At 33.4% G+C, this 18,849-nt stretch overlaps 1 protein-coding gene across 1 annotated transcript; it reads left to right on the forward strand.

Moving 5' to 3' along the window:
- Positions 1-2,870: 2,870 nt before the first annotated feature.
- On the forward strand, positions 2,871-6,554 carry LOC111788548. Its single transcript, XM_023668904.1, has 6 exons — positions 2,871-3,082; positions 3,180-3,250; positions 5,382-5,430; positions 5,544-5,650; positions 5,921-6,003; positions 6,116-6,554. Exons 1-6 carry the CDS (start codon positions 3,034-3,036, stop codon positions 6,342-6,344), a joined length of 588 nt encoding a protein of 195 aa, XP_023524672.1. The 5' UTR covers positions 2,871-3,033; the 3' UTR covers positions 6,345-6,554.
- Positions 6,555-18,849: the final 12,295 nt, after the last annotated feature.

The following is an 18,849-nucleotide window of genomic DNA, read 5'->3' on the forward strand; positions in this document are numbered from 1 at the left end:
ATTTTTCTCTTCATCTTCTTCCAATTTGCAGCCTCATTTGCTTCCCATACAGACAAAATATAACTGAATTCATTACACTATTTTAACTTCTTCTTTTTTCTTTTTTTTTTTTTACATTTCTATATTATTTTTATTTCATTCTTTCTTCATACGTTTCCTAACTCAGATTCCATCTTCTAAAAAGCTTATTAACTCATTCAATGAACTTTACATTTTTCATTACTTCTTCTTTTTCTTCTTCTCTCTTCAAAAGTCCCTCCGCCATTCTTGACACGTATATATATACATATATATTATCCCTCTTACTTAAATATCAAAATTCATTTTATTTTAACCTAAAATGTATACAACAAAACTAAATATCCTTACTTCATTCTATATTCACCAATTCTATCTATGTTGTTGTTGCCCTTTAATATTCTACCAAACCCGACATGCAAAATCTTAGATACATTTTGTTTGTTTTCGGTAACGCTTTTATTTATTACTTGCTTTGATAATGTCGTTAATTGATTACATAATGATGAGTTACTAGTGTATTTTGTCGTCGTTCATATTATGACTCTTTACGTACTTTGTTGTCCTTTAGCACGAGAAAATTACCATTCTACCCTTTATTTATACACGTATTCGGTTTTTTCTCGTTGCTAATTTGTAACTAATGAATAATAAAAGCTATGGTGATGCTTTATTTATTACTTGGTTTGATGACGTTCGATAATGTCGTTAATTGATTACATAATGATGAGTTACATATGATTCACCTTGCATATTATGACACGTAATGCATTTTGTCGTCGTTCATATTATGACTCTTTACGTACTTTGTCGTCCTTTAACGCGAGAAAATTACCATTCTACCCTTTATTTATACACGTATTCGGTTTTTTCTCGTTGCTAATTTGTAAGTAATGAATAATAAAAGCTATGGTGATGCTTTATTTATTACTTGGTTTGATGACGTTCGATAATGTCGTTAATTGATTACATAATGATGAGTTACATATGATTCACCTTGCATATTATGACACGTAATGCATTTTGTCGTCGTTCATATTATGACTCTTTACGTACTTTGTCGTCCTTTAACGCGAGAAAATTACCATTCTACCCTTTATTTATACACGTATTCGGTTTTTTCTCGTTGCTAATTTGTAAGTAATGAATAATAAAAGCTATGGTGATGCTTTATTTATTACTTGGTTTGATGACGTTCGATAATGTCGCTAATTGATTACGTAATGATGAGTTACGTATGATTCACTTGGTATATTATGACACGTAATGCATTTTGTCGTCGTTTATATTATGAGTCGTTACGTACTTTTTCGTCATTTAATACAAGAAAATTACGATTATACCCTTGATTTATATATGTATTTGGTTCTTTGTCGTTGATAATTTGTAAGTAATGAATAATAAAAGCTATGGTGATGCTTTATTTATTACTTGGTTTGATGATATTGGATAATGTTGCTAATTGATTACATAATGATGAGTTACGTATGATTCACCTTGTATATTATGACACGTAATGTATTTTGTCGTTGTTCATATTATGACTCGTTACATACTTTGTCGTCCTTTAACACAAGACAATTACTATTCTACCCTTGATTTATATATGTATTCGGTTTGACTAGTTGCTAATTTGTAAGTAATGAATAATAAAAGTATGGCGATACTTTATTTATTACTTGTTTTGATAACGTTCGACAATGTCGTTAATTGATTATAGAATGATGAGCTACGTATGATTCACTTGACACGTAATGTATTTTGTCGTTGTTCGTTACGTACTTTGTCGTCCTTTAACAAGAGTCAATTACCATTCTACCCTTGATTTATATATCTATTCGGTTTTTTCTAGTTGATAATTTGTAACCAATGAATAAAGTATAATAAAGTATAATTGATTCGAATATAATGTTAATAATAAGTATTTTAATTTATTTAAAAAATGCAGAGTGTTTGTTACATTATTTAAATATTTTTTACATTAATGTAAAAAATATCATCAAATATTGATATTTTAAATCTTCAATTAAAAGGTAAGGTGGCAAGTAATTGCTGATTGGTGAATGATTGGATGGCAAAAGAACGTGAAGTTTATTGTGTTTTCTTCTTCTTTATGATTATAATATTTTTGTATGAATGCCCTAAAAAAAAAAAGTAAAAAAAGTAAAAAAGTAAAAAAGTAACTTTTTTTTTTCTAATTTACCTGATTTTTCAATTGAATGATTTCTAACATTTTGCTGGCGTCATCATTCAGCATTTTGCTGGCGTCAATAAATATTTTTAAAAAATATTTTACTCTCATGCTCCGTTATTCCGACTTTTATTCCTACTCTCTATTTTCTCGCCTTATTAAACATTTTTTTTAAAAATATTTTCACATTATATATAAAAAAAAAAATTAAATGGAAAGGGAAATTTCTTTTATCTAAAAAAAAAATCCTAATCTATACAAAATTTAAAATTCAAAGCGGTCATTGTAGCTCGGGTTCCTCTATAAACTAAGTTTTTCTCGAGTCAACAAGAGGATAGAGTTATCTACTTACCCTGGTATGAGAATAAGTGAATTTCATCTCGTGAAATAAATTAATTATTATTATTTTTTTTGTCAAATCTAAAAAATTATAGACGAATTTAATCAAATATAAAGGTCATTCTCATTTATGCAAATTAAAAAATAAGTAATCATACGCGGGATATTAATTTTCTTAATTAATAAATTAATAAGAATGAAAGGGTAAGAGTAAATTCATGGGCTATGGCCCATACCTAAAAAGCCCAATAATTTTGGGGCACAGAGCGTTGAGCCCAAATTCTAATTACCCTTCTCGAAGATTCATAGCTTAATTGCTTCTCCCACACGAACGCAAGAAAATTTTGCCTTCTGCTTCTTGGTTTCGCTGCTCAATCTCTCTCAGAATCAGAGAGGCGTAGAGGGAGGGAGCCTGCTAAAGGGTTTTCCTCTGGATTTTCTAGTTCCAAGGAAAGAGATTGAGATTGAGATTGAGATTCATAGCAATGGCTGGAAAGGAAGTTCGGGAATACACCAATCTCTCCGACCCAAAAGGTACCCACATGAAATTATTATACTTGACTTATGATCCTTGTTCTTATTTTTGTTTTTCTGTGTGTCTGCCTTTTCCCATTGCGGTTTGCAATTACAGACAAGAAGTGGGGTAAAGGGAAGGATAAGATAGACGATGAAGATATCACGTTTCAACGAATGGTTGCGAAGGTTAGCGCAATTTTGCCTCAACCACCCTCTTTCGCTTAGTTCTTGAATAATTAAGTTCTCTTTTCTGTCTTTCTATTTTCATCGTATAATCTTTAATCAGTTTCTTCGAGTCATCATTTTGCCGAATTGGACTGATCAATATTAAGGTAAAACTGGAGAATTTCGTCAGAGTTTGTTCTGTTAATCTGACTCTCACTAGTTATAATTGGACATTGAATCGATTACATACTATTTTAACCCTTCTGTTATACGAAAAAAAACTAAGGTATTTTGTTGTTTTAAATAGAAAAAGGGAGGAAATTGACTCTTCAACTTGAAGATAGTCATTAGTGTAGGTGCCATTCTCATTCTTCCGAATATTCTTAAAATCAATCAAAAGGAGACACAGCACAATGAACTGTTCTATTGAATAAATTATGATATGCAAATGAGAGCATCAGGAACTTCAGTTGAGACTAAGAGCATGTCACAGAACATGATGACAAGTTCCTCGTTTCTTTTTCTTCCAAACCAAAACTTGTTAATGCTATTTGATTTTTGAAAATTAAGCTTATAAACATTACTTTCTCTTATGAGTTTCTTTGTATTCTTATCTACCCTTTATAGATGTTTTCAAAATCCAAGCCAATATTTGAAAATGGTAAAAGGGTAGTTTTTACATGTTTGTTTTTGCTTTTGAAATTTGGCTAAAAGTTCAAATCTTTTCATAGGAAAGAAGCACAATTTTCCAAAACCAAAAGCTAAATGGTTATCAAATGGGGTTGTAGTACTTTACTTGTGACTTACACATGTATTGACTAAATGTCACTCTCCTTTCTTCTGTAAGTTTGTTAGTTAATTACTGGTAGATGGGATACAGCATGCGGATTATGATGCCTAGTTTCGTACATCTTCTTTGGATGCTTTGGACCCTTGATTACTTATAATTTTATAAATCTTATAGAACTCTCTGCTTTCAAGTTTTTAACTTAGGTCTTCAAGAAAAAAAATGTCATGTTGTCTTGGAGCTAGCCTTTGGTCAACTAAGCCTCTCCGAGGATTAATAGGGTGGGTCATGAACATAATGCTAGAAGGCTCCAACCCTCCAGTTGTTGAAAAGAAAAATGAAAGAAAAAAAAGAGAAAAAGAAGAGGAAGAACAACACCATGTTTGTAGTGTAGCAATACTGTTATCAATTTCAACTGACAAGGGTTCTATTACTTAAGATACGAGCAACCTGTGGGATCATAAGTGATGGTGGCTCATTCCTTTCCTGAGTTCGCTGGCTTAAGATTTTTTTTTATTTAATTTTTGTTGCCACATTCTGTTGTCATATTCTACTTCATAACTTCCTTAGAAAGAGATGGATTTTGATCGGGAGATAGGCTCTTTTGGATAGAGTTTTCATGCTTCTCTGAGTAGCCAATGTTTCTTAATCTTGGAATGTATTAAGACTAAATTCTCACAAATAGAACATTTAACGGTTGACATTGTGTTGTAGAATAAATATATCCTTGTGTTGTAGAATAAAAACATAATTTCATGGAGCTGGATTTTGATCGGCAGATGTTGCTCGGTTGACATTGTGTTGTAGAGCCAGCTTGACATGTAATGAAGCTTTAAGTTTTCATTTGCTCGATCCAGCATGTTTGTCCTACTGTATTGATTATCCTTTTTGCATCTAAAAAGGCCAAATTCCAAATCTGTCATATATGTATGGACATGTGTAATACTGGTTATCTCAAGAGTGATCTCAAGGTTGGTTTACTGATGTAGTTCCCCAGGTGATTGCTTCCCTTATCATTACAGAGATGTATCTGCAAGATTGATATTTTTGTTAATACACCTAGCTTTTAAGACCAAAAGGTGTCGTATATGAATTATATGTTTTGGAGTTCGGCTTGTAGCGCCCTTATTTGGTATAGATTTTATTCCAAGCTACCCATTTGTTAATCCTGTAGGCTGAAACTGTGAAATTATATTGGCTTATTGTGCTCTTTATCCATTTCTTGCGTTTAATCTTTTCTTTTGATGAATTTGAGTGCGTAATTGGTTGGTTTTGATTTCTGTTAGGACTGGGGATTCTCGGGGATTTGCGTTTGTTCGANGGCAGGGATCTTGGCTTTTGTTACCGGGTGGATGATACAAGCAGATGCAAGAGGTTGCAGGAGAACGTGGTGGTTACCTTCATGGACGTGGCGGTAACCTTCTCTTCCTCTTTCAATCTGTGTGTGTTTTTTTGTAAGCGTATCCCCTAACAATTTTTAATATTAGTTTTGGATTCTTGATATTGACTTGAGTTTGGAGTTTGCAGCCTTGGACAGTGATGATTTGCTCTATCTCAAGGAGCAGATGGAAGCTGAGGAGGATGCAGAGCGCCTCCTCAGACGCACGGAGAAACGAGCCTTTGCAGCATTTAAGATATCCTTTTCATAATAAAACTCAGTAGTTATTCAAATTAAAAGATAAAGTAAATGCCGCATGAACCCTTTGATGCTTGTTTATAGTTATATCTCAAAGGTGCCAATCTGCGGAAGGTTGTACCGTCAGTGAATTCAGAACACTGCTGTTTAGGCCATAAAGGAGGAGAGGTCTTTCTCTCCACTTTCTCTCTTACCAAATAGTTAAATGCGTGGTTTCAAGCATATGGTAGTAGTAAAGAGTGTCATTTTTCCCTTAACAAATAATTACAAAGCTGCTAGTTTAGCTGATTCTGCACCTGCATCTGTTCCCTTGGCTCTTCGTGTGGAGCCAAAGCCAAAGAGTGGAATTAGGTCTCTCTGTCTCTATGCCACTTAACTCATTGCGCTTGAATTTTTCCAAGGTAGCTGGCTGGTTACCTGTGTACATCACCCATATGTGTGATCAATAGTTTGTTAAATGCAGGCAGCAGGATCTCCTGAAAAGGGTAGTTGAAGTGAAACCGAAAAGGCCCAGAGTTTCAAGTCCAGCAGAGTTAGCAAATCCGAAGCATGAGAGTGAGAATGAAAAGGTGAAAGAGAAGAAGGCCTTATCATCAAAAACAGACAAAAGTGAAGGCGAGAAAGAAGCTGAAAATCCAGTGAAGAGTTTACTAGGTTTGGCATATGCTAGTTCTGATGAAGAGGACGAATGAATGACTGACTGACTGAATGAATGAATGTATGCTTAGTAGGGTTCCATGTAAGATATAGTTGAGAGTGTTTTGTCATGATATGTATAACTTTAGAAGTTTTGAGAGGATCATCGCCCGTTCTAAATTTTTGAAGACTGTAATTAACTGTCTGAGTTGAGCTGGCTGGGTTGAGTCAATCAAATTAGTTATATGCTCCATTGAAGAAGTTCAGATGGGTTTCACTTGCTAACCGTTACTCCCTTTCATATCCTAGTTCTACAATTTCAATCCTAGTTGTACAACCATCTAACTTAGTTTAAAATACTTGAATTGGCCAAACCATGGCCATATTGACCTTAAGTGCTTCTTGTAACGTCAAAAATGGTTATGGGAGGGTCCAAAGTGGTAGGAAAGCATCTGAAATAATAGAACAGGGTCCAAATTGGACAGACCGAGTCAACTCTGGCAGGGGTCATGGGTCGGATCGAGGCGTAGGTTGTGGTTCAGTTACTGGTCCGGCTGAAGGACGCGTGGACCAGTGACCTTATATTTGCAAAGAGATGAACTGATACTATCAAGCGAGAGACCGATGTACTCTTTTCAGTTTCCTTTCTTTTTAGCAGGTTTTGATGTGCCCACCTTTCCCAACATCCTTTCCCAACATCTATGTTATTGCTCTGATTGTACTTGTTTTTGAGTAATATCTATAGACTTCGAAAGTGTGGGGAGAAATATCAGTAATTACAGCATAAAAAATGTAGATATATTTTTACTTACTCTCATAAGCTTTTTAACCCCTTATTAAAGGTTTTTATTATGACTAGGATACAAACTTTTGAGTAAAATTTAGGATACAAATTTTGAGTAAAATGGTGAAAACTAACCAGCAAGCTGCCATTTTTAATTAAAAATAATTTGTTTACATTCACGTAAAATATGTAAGAACCCTTGATTCAATATTCTAATGAAGACAAAAACGATCATTATATTTATTATATGTTGTGACGGTCGCTATTTCTAATGGGTGTCCGGCATCAACAGCTCCCAGATAATGCTCGCTTGACAAGAAAGGGGCTCCAAGAACTGTGTGAACCTACGGGTGAGTCCATATTCGCACATGTGCATCGTGGGTAGAATAGTAAATACACACTAAAGGAATATAATCGTCTAAGGAATATAACCATCTAAGGAATATAGACTTATATAATAGGTCTCACCCATAATTGTAAGTGTGGTATCTTATCCAAGATTAATGAGTATTTTTTAAAATATTCCATCCATACATTTGAAAGCAACCCCCCACAAGATTACAACAAATTCACGCAGTGAGTAGAGCCGCAATAAAAAAATCCCACAAACAAACCACAACACAAGCCAAGATTCAAAGACCACTTCTCACCATCCCATCCCTCTAGAAAAACCCAAGTGAGAAAACATTCAGAAGAAGAAAACGAAACAAAAAAGCATGTCGGTCAAACATTTCATTTCAAAGAATCAAGAAAACGAATGAAAAAAAGTTAATCAACGGCCCATGGAGGCAGAGAATCAAAAGGGTAATCAGAGTTGGTGTGTTTATGGATAATATCTTATTCATTTATTTAAAAATAATTAACTATTAATTCATATTTTTAAACACATCAGGGCTAGATTTAGACGAGTCCTACAAGTTGTACACGGTCGGACAAAGGAGACAGAACGTCGGATTTTCGAACCCTCTTAGATCCTGGAGTGTGAGGCCTTTACGAACCAAACGAAATACCGAAAACGGAATTAGGGGGAGAAGGAGACTCAGAAACGGAGAAAAAAAGAGGGAAAAAGGACGTAGAAACGACGTTACCGAGGTGAGAGAGAAGTCGCCGGAAAAACGCGTGCAACCGGGTGAAGAAGACGAAGTCCGACCCGAGGTCCGGACTCCCGCGACCCTAACCGAGTCCAACCACCGCAAGCCCAGTCCAACACCCGACCAGAAAGCCCAGTTACCGCCTAACCCATCAGCCACGACCCGAGAGCAAAAACCCAACTGACCCGAGACCTGCAAGCCCAGTCCAACACCCGACGCTTACAGCCCAACCCACCTACACGTTTTCCTTCAGTCCAGGCCGGCCCATCAATCGCGGTCAACCCAGACCCGCGATTGCAACCGAAAACCCGCGTGCGACCCGACAACCCGCGCCTCGACCTGAGACCGCTGCACACGCGTCCCCCTCTGGTTGTGCCACGTGGCATGTCTGCAGCGTGACACCCCTCGGCTCCGGCGGCTTAATCGGCTCGGCGACGGCTTATTCGGCTCGGAAAACCTGTTTCCGACTCGTTTGTCACCATTCCGACCCTCCCGGACTTAGTTTCGACCCATTTTGAGGTAAAATAGATCATTTTAAGGTCGTATTTCACATATTCAANCCTTTTGAGGTAAAATAGATCATTTTAAGGTCGTATTTCACAAATTCAAGTTAGAAATTAATTATGTTTGTGAAATACTAACGAAGGTGTCGAATGATCCAATAGGAACCAACCACCAACGGAAACGTAGGACGTTTACGAGGAGTTAGGAGCTTACGTTTATATTTTAGGGAGTATTTTGGCTAAGGCCTACCAAGTAAGTGGCTCGCCCGTTGTAGGTTACGCGTTATTTGTTGTATGTTGGCAGGGCCCGTAGATTCGCACGTGTCATTAAATTGTATACTAGACTGCTGTGCTTAAGTACGTAATCTTGTGAACGTGAAGGTATGTTGTTTAGTCTGATGTGATATGTAGTACTTATGACGTCTATGATGTTCTAGAATGATTATGGCATGATTGTGTAACGACCCTACATTTCCACATACTCAGAGTCGCTACTAACGTCTCATGCTCATCTATAATGCGGAAATATAACTCTTACATGAACATAATTTATAACGTAAACTTCAAAAAAAAAACTTTTAAAACAACTTATTCTCTTGAAAACACAGCCATGGTCTTACGTGTTTAAATATGAAATACTGAAACAAAACAAAAACAAATATAAAATAATTTAAAACAATGAGATGCAAAACAATCTATTCTAACTTAACACTAGAAATTTAAATATGAATCTACCTTATGCACGTGCCACAGTTTCTGCTCGCGATGCCGCCGTCCTCCGTACAAGTGTGCCTTGCCTTTATCTGAAAAAATGATGTGGCACACGGCCTGAGTATTTCAAAGAATATGGTGCGCCCTATGCTTATGAACATACAATATGCATGAGGTCCCTCTAAATCCATCATAATGTCTCTTCTGACACAACCCTCTAGTCTCATCTCTTTGTTACTCTAGGTAACACATACTCGTGGATATTTATATTAATATCATTTTCACGCTCTTAGGGTTGTGTCCTATGTCGATCTAACGACATGATGCAATATGGCACTCATCATCATATAGCATGCTCAATATGGAAAACATCATCATATTAAGATAAACGTCACGCAATCATCATACTCATCATATTGCCACAAAGTGCATCAAACATATCAAGTACGTCATTCATCAAAATATATATATATATACTGCGCACATCATCAAGTATCGTAACCCACACATCATCATAACTCATACATCATCATAACTCATAAGCCGCATCGTACGACATAGTTCATACATCATCATAACTCATACAATTTTTAGTCAGTCCTATAGTAAGACCACTTAGCTTATACGGTTGTCACCAATTTATCTCTAATGAAAGTTCGATTTTTCCCCTTTGTATCCAAGCCAACCTATAAGAATCCATGGTCCTATAGTAAGACCACTTAGCTTATACGGTTGTCACCAATTTATCTCTAATGAAAGTTCGATTTTTCCCCTTTGTATCCAAGCCAACCTATAAGAATCCATAGTCCTATAGTAAGACCACTTAGCTTATACGGTTGTCACCAATTTATCTCTAATGAAAGTTCGATTTTTCCCCTTTGTATCCAAGCCAACCTATAAGAATCCATGGTCCTATAGTAAGACCACTTAGCTTATACAGTTGTCACCAATTTATCTCTAATGAAAGTTCGATTTTTCCCCTTTGTATCCAAGCCAACCTATAAGAATCCATGGCATCAATTTCTCGTTCAATTCTCTGACTCTTACAATTGTTCATGTGCTAAATTTTATGCCAGCATTCAAGACTTTGCATGGATTAAGTCTTGGAACGTTATAACATACATCTAAATATATATACACATGTTATATATATATTCTATTTATATTAAGATTTCATTTTCTATTTTTTATTTCGAGTGATTCCTCTCTTGTCTTTCGATATTTTTTTCTGTACTCTGCTTTTTCTCTCCATTTTTGTTCAAGACATATTGTTTAATCGATTCTTACTTAATCAGGTCAATTACCATAGATTCTTGCTCCCAACTCTTCTCTTTTATTTTTATTTTTCTCTTCCTCAGTATTTTTTCTCTCTTTGTTTATTTATTTTTTTCTTTTCCCTCCATTTCTATTTTTCTCTCTTACTTCTTTCTTTACTGGTATATGTATTTTCTCCTTTACTTTCGGGCTCTCTTTATTTATTTTTTTTTCTTTTACCTGCATTTCTACTCTTTCTCTCTTACTTTTTTTTATTTTGTTTATGGTATTTGACCTCCTATCTATATATATATAGATATATTTGTCTTTTCTTTTGATTTTGTTAACCGTATTTATCGTATTNTTGTTTAATCGATTCTTACTTAATCAGGTCAATTACCATAGATTCTTGCTCCCAACTCTTCTCTTTTATTTTTATTTTTCTCTTCCTCAGTATTTTTTCTCTCTTTGTTTATTTATTTTTTTCTTTTCCCTCCATTTCTATTTTTCTCTCTTACTTCTTTACTGCTGTATGTATTTTTTTTCTCTTTATTTATTTATTTTTTTCTTTTCCCTCCATTTCTATTTTTCTCTCTTACTTCTTTCTTTACTGGTATATGTATTTTCTCCTTTACTTTCGGGCTCTCTTTATTTATTTTTTTTTCTTTTACCTGCATTTCTACTCTTTCTCTCTTACTTTTTTTTATTTTGTTTATGGTATTTGACCTCCTATCTATATATATATAGATATATTTGTCTTTTCTTTTGATTTTGTTAACCGTATTTATCGTATTTGGCCTTATATATATATATTTTGTCTTTTCTTTTGATTTTGTTAACAATATTCTGCCTCTCTACGGTCTTTTGATTTTTTTTTGTGTATTCTAATTAATTTTTTCTTTCCAGATCTTTCTTGTATGTATATTTTTACTCTATCTTCCCTTCATAAACTGTATGTATATTTTTACTCTATCTTCCCTTAATAAGTTGTAGGTATATTTTTACTCTATCTTCCCTTCATAAGCAGTATGTATATTTTTACTCTATCTATTTTAGGTATATTTTTACTCTATCTTCCCTTCATAAGCTGTATGTATATTTTTACTCTATCTATTTTTACTCTATCTTCCCTTCATAAGCTGTATGTATATTTTTACTCTATCTTCCCTTCATAAGTTGTATGTATATTTTTACTCTACCTTCACTTCATAAGCTGTATGTTTATTTTTACTCTACCTTTATAAGCTTTCTAATCCTCTTGAATGTATGTATATTTTTACTCTACCTTCTAATCCTTAAGTTTGTTAGTCCTCTTGAATCTGCTTATTCTAACCTCCCTTATCATCACATCAAACCTGGCTAGAGTACAAACTTTGAGTTAGTAAAAATCTTGAAAGCTAATCAAGAAGCTGTCACGGGTATCTTGTATTACATCACTTTTGATGCCAAACAAATTGGAACAGAGTTTCCAATCACAACTTTCGAAGCTAAGGTTTTACTCGGGATTGGTTATATTATAGAGGTATATTTATGCAGACTAAAACGCTCTAGTTGAGCTTGAGCGTGTTGTTACACTTATTTTAGTACATGTTCTTATAGACACTTCTCACTTCTCGTTCTGTTCTTTAGACACTTCTCACTTCTTCTCGTTCTGTTCTTATAGACACTTCTCACTTCTTCTTGTTCTGTGTGCGTCGATGTTTCTTGATATAAGAAACAAAGAGAAAATTTGGGTTTGGAATCTTAAACACACATATGAACCATCTAAATAATTATATAGTGAACTAGAATTAAATTTATAATAATTTATTTATTTCAAATCAGTTTATGTTACTTGATTTCTTTTTCAGTGAAGAAAAAACTAAAAACTTAGAAACTTGTATAATTGTATAATTAACTAAAAATTTGAAGAGGAGAGAAACTTGTATAATTTTATAATTGAAGAGTTAGATAAAAATATTTATTTAATTAATTTCGTTTGTTCCATTTTTCTTCTAATTTTTATATATTTTATGCTTAAGTTAATAAAGCTTGAAACATGAGAGTAGAAATAATGTAATGAATATTTGAACATCTTGTTGAAATATGGAGATAATCAAATAAAGCAAAGGAGAAAGCCTAAATGCTAAATGCAACCAGCAAATCGTTAGATGAACATGACTCTCCATAACCGTATGATATTATCCATTTTGAGTATAAGCTCTCATTACACTTCACGCTAATGGAGAGAATATTCCCATGATCATTCCCTAAATTAGCCGACTTTCATCATCCAACACAGATCATATACAAACAAAAACACAGAACTCCAATTAACAAATTCATTCATCCACCCACGATCTCTTCTCACCCTTTGCTTTTGATTGTAAAATAGCCAAACAAATTCTCTTCCCATCCTTTGCTTTTGATGGTAAAATAGTCAAACAAATTGAACTAATCAAGATATGAGTAGGCAAACTTAACCCTAACCCCTCAAACTAAAATTTATTTTAAGGAAATAATGAGTTAAATTATTATAAATAGATTTTTTAATTTTAAAATGTTTCCTTTTTCTTCTCTCTTTGTTATTAAAAAAAATGTTAGAATTTATACAAACATTTAAAGATACAAACCTTAGATTTTTTAATTTTAAAATGTTTCCTTTTTCTTCTCTCTTTGTTCTTAAAAAAAATGTTGAATTTATACAAACATTTAAAGGTACAAACCTTGGTTGCCTTAGCGGGTGTTCTTCCTTTTGTTAATATTATAAGTATACCAGGCCGACAAGCTGCCAAGCCAAGCCGCGCGATTTGACGGAGCTGAGCCGATGAAGCCGAGAAGTCGAGCCAACAAAGCGAAGGACGTGTGAGCTGACAAGCTAAAGATACAATTGAAGGTCTTCTGGGCGCGAATTCTGTATCCACTAGTCTTGGGCCGAAACGTAAACACGGTCCGCGATCTTCTTCTAGAATGTGGGATAGAACCGTGGCCAAAACAGAGGGCTGTTGGGTTGGTTGTGCGTGTTCGCAGGTATACAAAGAAACCCGACCCGAAATTAGTCACTTTATCTTCCTTACCCGAGAAACTACGAAAAGCCCTAATCGCGAACTCCCTTTTATGTTTACCAACGAAACCAAACGCCCTCACGTCGGAATCCATTGCGATTTGTCGCCCCACGTCAATACAACACCTACACGATACTTCTCTGTTCCTATGACTTGAAGTTCCTCACGGTAATCTCCAAACTCTGCGAACTCAAACCCACACAATCTTCCCAAAACGCCTCTCGGTTTGGGATTTTACAGAGCACACAAGCACAAAACGCCTCTCGTGGGTGCTGGCCGCTCATCTCTACTTCTCCGCGCCTACGCTTTCAATTAATTTCTTCCCCAATACCGTTTACAATCGATAGCAATTTCTTATGCATCTTTCATTCATCAGGTTACTTAAACTGTGCACAAACACTTGATATTTTTGTCGATATCTGTACTCGCATATTTTTGTCGATATCTGTAATTGTAATTGTAATTGCTAGCTGACATTTTTGTCTAGACTTTGACCTTTTTTTTTCATGTGCTCCCCCTATTCGTTCATGATAGTACANGCTAGCTGACATTTTTGTCTATTGACTTTGACATTTTTTTTTTTCATGTGCTCCCCCTATTCGTTCATGATAGTACAGACCCATACACTAACTACTAGACAGAGAAACGATTATTATGTTTGACATAGTGCTGCCGTGATGGTCGGTACTCCTAATGGGTGTCCGGCATCAACAACTCCCAGAGTATGCTCGCCCGACCAGAAAGGGGTTCAAGAAGTGTGCGAACCGACTGGTGGGTCCATACTCGCACGTATGGACCGTGTGTAGTAAATTAATTACACATCCAAGTTGCCCATTAGGATAGTCACGGTAGTAAAACAAACTGTTATGATAGGTCTCATGCATGCATTTTTATGTTCTTACATCCGATAGGGGTCGCTTACTAAGTATTTTTAAAATACTCAAGTCATGTGCTTAGGATAGATTCCCGTTTAATTTTTGTAGACTATAAGTTAGAGTATAGGTTGCTTGCATTTCCATTTAGTAGCAGATAGGTTAGTATAGGGCATTTCATTTTATATTGTTTTTAATCTTATTTCTTTGTATTAGTTTTATTCAAAAAACATTATATAAAGTATGCAAGTTTAAGATCGATGTTATTATAAAGAATAAATAGAGTTACTTCTACATTAAATGTTCATGATATGTGTACCGTGACTTTAAGTTAAATATAAAATTGAGGATCGTTATAGTTGTAATCTTGGGAAGGACCCTAAAAGTGATGTTGGTGGTCATGGACATGAGTGACTTTGATGTCGTCCTAGGAATGAATTGGCTACTAACAACCATGTCTACATAGATTGTCAGACAAGAAAAGTTACCTTGAAATACAACAAAAAATGGAATAATACAAGGTCCTCCCTAGCACCTTAGCTTCGAAAGTTATTGTTGGAAATTCTGTTCCAATTTATTTGACATCAAAAGTGATGTAATACAAAAGACCCTGAACCCCGTTCTAAAATTGCAAATTGAGATGATTGGATTTGCACTAATAGAAACCATAAATTTGATAGACAATAAAAGGATATTATAAATCTTTTTTATTTATTTTTAGGTAGTGAACCGAGTTCTTCCATTCATTCTATTTATTTTTAGGTAGTGAACAGAGTTTTTCCATTCATTCTATCCTATTCACTAGTATTTATCACTGATATGAAAAAAAATTTGTACTTTCTTTTGTCCCGGTCCATGGTCTGAACGAGTCGCACATACACCCTAGTACATGTTCCTCGATGCTGAGGGCATCCTCAAAGGGCGGGCGATTTGGTGATATTTCTGATTGGCTGTCTTGTGTTTCTAATAAGTTGTTTAATAGTTGGCATGTTGAATTGTATACATAATGAGTTGGTTTAGATCAATCCTAACCGGATGATTATGAATTACTTCTATATTCGATATTAATAATTAATAGGATTAATAGTAATAGAAAATATTATACTATCCCTCGTTTCCACGTTTGGTAGCCTTTACAACTTTCACAAACTCATAGTTTGTACTGAAGGTTTAATAAGGGGTTAGAAAGGTTATTGATGGAAAAAAGAATACGTGTAGAGAAGAAAATGTGAAGTAAAACATACATACATTTTTGATGTTGTACTCACTAATAGCTTTCTGCGCGCAGTCTCGAAAATATGGTTCCGGATAGAAATTTCTCCCATACAGGTACAATGAAACCAATTTCAAAATTGTCCTAAAAGGAAGGTACATCAAAACCCTGTGGGGCATATGATCTATATTACAAAATAATATTAGGGGAATATAAGTAAAGGAAAATTAGGGAAGAGAATTGAAAAGAATAGTACGTCGTAAGCTACGGCTTGATTGTATCGGTTCTCTTCAAGAGTCAAGTCGTCATCTGAGTCATAAGGATCAATTGGTTGGTTTGCTTGAACAGGAGGTGACATTTGAAGATTAACGAACTAATTGAATCGAGTTCAAAATCTAATACAAAAATCCAATGAAATAATGAATCAAAATTAACCTGAGAATCAAAAGAAAATCAAAGAAGGGAAAGAGTCGAAGATTACGGCCGCACAAGGAGGATCTTTCGCTCCATTACAATGGCATTCGTATGACAAGTTAGGACACAAACTAAACTCTTAACACTAAAATTTATTTATAAACCTTTCATTTGAATATCTACCATTTTTTATTTTATTTTATTATATTTTCTTTTTTGATTGGTTTTATTTAATTTAATTATGATTTGGAATTATTAGTCAATAATTTCTTAATCTAAATTAATTCCTAATTCTAAATCTATTATATTTTATTAAAAGATTCCATTATTTAGAATATTTAGAAAAAGAAATTGAATACAGATTGAACATAAATTACATACCTTAATAAATTACATACCTTAATAAAATTAATAAAGTTATTTACATTTACATAAATTGGATAGAAGAATTCAAAATTTCAAAATTAATATTAATATGGTTTAATTTATTTTAAAAATGATACTTTTATATTAATCAATCAAAAATTATTTATAGAAAAAATTTCTTAATTCTCTATTTTTCTTGAAAAAATAAAAAATAAAAAATTATTAAAAATTAAAATCATTAAAAAAAATGGCATGTCCTACTATCATAAATTAAATATCATTCCTAAGATTCCTAAGATTTCTTTGTTGTATAAAAATTCAATCCCTCCTACAACTATAGCCCACCAACAACCTAAATAAAAATAATAGGATTATAATACAGTAACAAAATATTAACCCTTTATACTTACAAGCTCTTTAACGTCGGAGTACTTCATAAATTAGGATTATAATATTATATTATATTAAAAAATATTAACTCTACAACCTCTTTGATATCGAACAGAAGTACTCCATGATCTCTCCCATCAAAATGTATTCTAAATATAAACATAAATGATATTTTTATTAATTTAGAAAAAAAAAATTTATAAAAGATTTAATAAGATTTCTCCCTTTAGAAAAAAAAAAGAATGTTTAATACTTTTGTTGGTTTAGGGTTGGACCGCCCCTTCTCCGTCACATGTTTNAATTTATAAAAGATTTAATAAGATTTCTCCCTTTAGAAAAAAAAAGAATGTTTAATACTTTTGTTGGTTTAGGGTTGGACCGCCCCTTCTCCGTCACATGTTTTAACCGACTAAAAAATGAAAACAAAAACAAATAAATATATAGCACAATAAAAGATAAAAATCCAATAAATTGTAATATCTATAATAAATACCGATAGAATAAAATATAAAAATCTAATAAATTGTAAAATTGGTAAAATGTCTTGTACGATATTAATTAATTAACTGAATGAGTGAAAGTGGAACTGAAATTGTTCTATGTATACAAGAATGGTCGTATAAAGAGGGATCGGGAAGATTACCCGATAGAAGTTGTGCGTTCACAAGAATGGCAGTCGTAGAAGGAAGGATCCGAAAGATTACTAATAATCAAGTTTTGCGTTAACAAGAAGAATGGCAAGAATAGTGGTACAAGAAGAGATCCGGAAGATTACTTGATAAATTAAATATCATTTTACAACATATAATAAATTAATAAATAACAAAAAAAAAAAAAAAAAATTTGCATTCTCCCTGGCCCATATATGGATAATGTATGGATAATCATCTCCTCCTACCATCTTCTTTGGTTCATTTGATTGTATTCTCTGGTTGATGAGTTTTTTTTCTTTCTTTTCTATATAACTCATTCAAAAGTTTTGTTGATATTGGTAACATCTGCAAAAATCTTGTTTACTTAAGCATAACGCAATCAATCAATTAGTTGTTGTGAAGTGAAACATCCTCTAGTAAAACTGTATCAACCATTTGCAAAGTTTATGAGATAAAAAAAAAATGACAATCACGCATATATTTGGAAGAAAAAATAATCACGATTACGAACTTACTTCATGGGAAGATAATCTCTCTATCTCATTCTTCTTACTTTTTTATTTCTTGTATCGACAATTTTGGACTAATTTTTGCAAAAGCTAGCCTTCTCCACATGAGTTTTTTATTATCCAATATTTTTATCAATTAGTCCTCCTCTCCCAATTCAACCACTAACACATTTTCTACCACATTTAAACAACCTAAAAGTTAGTTAAGATTACAAGACACAATTAAATAAATTAGTTTAATATAATAAAAAGTATTCCTAATTTAAAATTTTCATCTCGTGATCATTTTCAGAATTTATAAATTGGTTTGTATCTCTCCTGCTATGAGATTCAATCACTAAATTCAAAGTCATCTTGGTCTAAAAGAATTATTTTTATTTTCGACATGTCCTACCATTATAAATTAAATATCATTTTAATAAATAAAATAAAAAATGTAATAAAAAAAACACATAAACTAAAATATTTTACCTTTGTTATTTCTTTCGGTTCTAGCTTCTGCTATGAATAATGAGCTTCACATACTATTCTCCCATTATTTATAATCGAACCCTTTACTGCTATAACATCTTGTACATTTCAGTCCAGTTTAACCCAATCAGCTAGTTGTTGGGTGAACCTGAAATAAACCTTTATCCTCATTCCTAAATCTTTTGTTATATAAAAATTCAATCGCTCCTACAACTATGGTCCACCAACAACCTAAATAAAAATAATAGGATTATAATATTATAATTCAGTAACAAAATATTAACCC

This window comes from Cucurbita pepo, chromosome LG02 (assembly GCF_002806865.2).
Source record: "Cucurbita pepo subsp. pepo cultivar mu-cu-16 chromosome LG02, ASM280686v2, whole genome shotgun sequence".
NCBI lineage: Eukaryota > Viridiplantae > Streptophyta > Magnoliopsida > Cucurbitales > Cucurbitaceae > Cucurbita > Cucurbita pepo.

Bases quoted from the DNA above. Each gene is read 5' to 3' on its own strand.
- LOC111788548 (XM_023668904.1), top strand. From the start codon at position 3,034: ATGGCTGGAAAGGAAGTTCGGGAATACACCAATCTCTCCGACCCAAAA. The intron at 3,083-3,179 runs GTACCCACATGA...TTGCAATTACAG, and splicing joins CAATCTCTCCGACCCAAAAG to ACAAGAAGTGGGGTAAAGGG. The intron at 6,004-6,115 runs GTCTCTCTGTCT...TGTTAAATGCAG, and splicing joins AAGCCAAAGAGTGGAATTAG to GCAGCAGGATCTCCTGAAAA.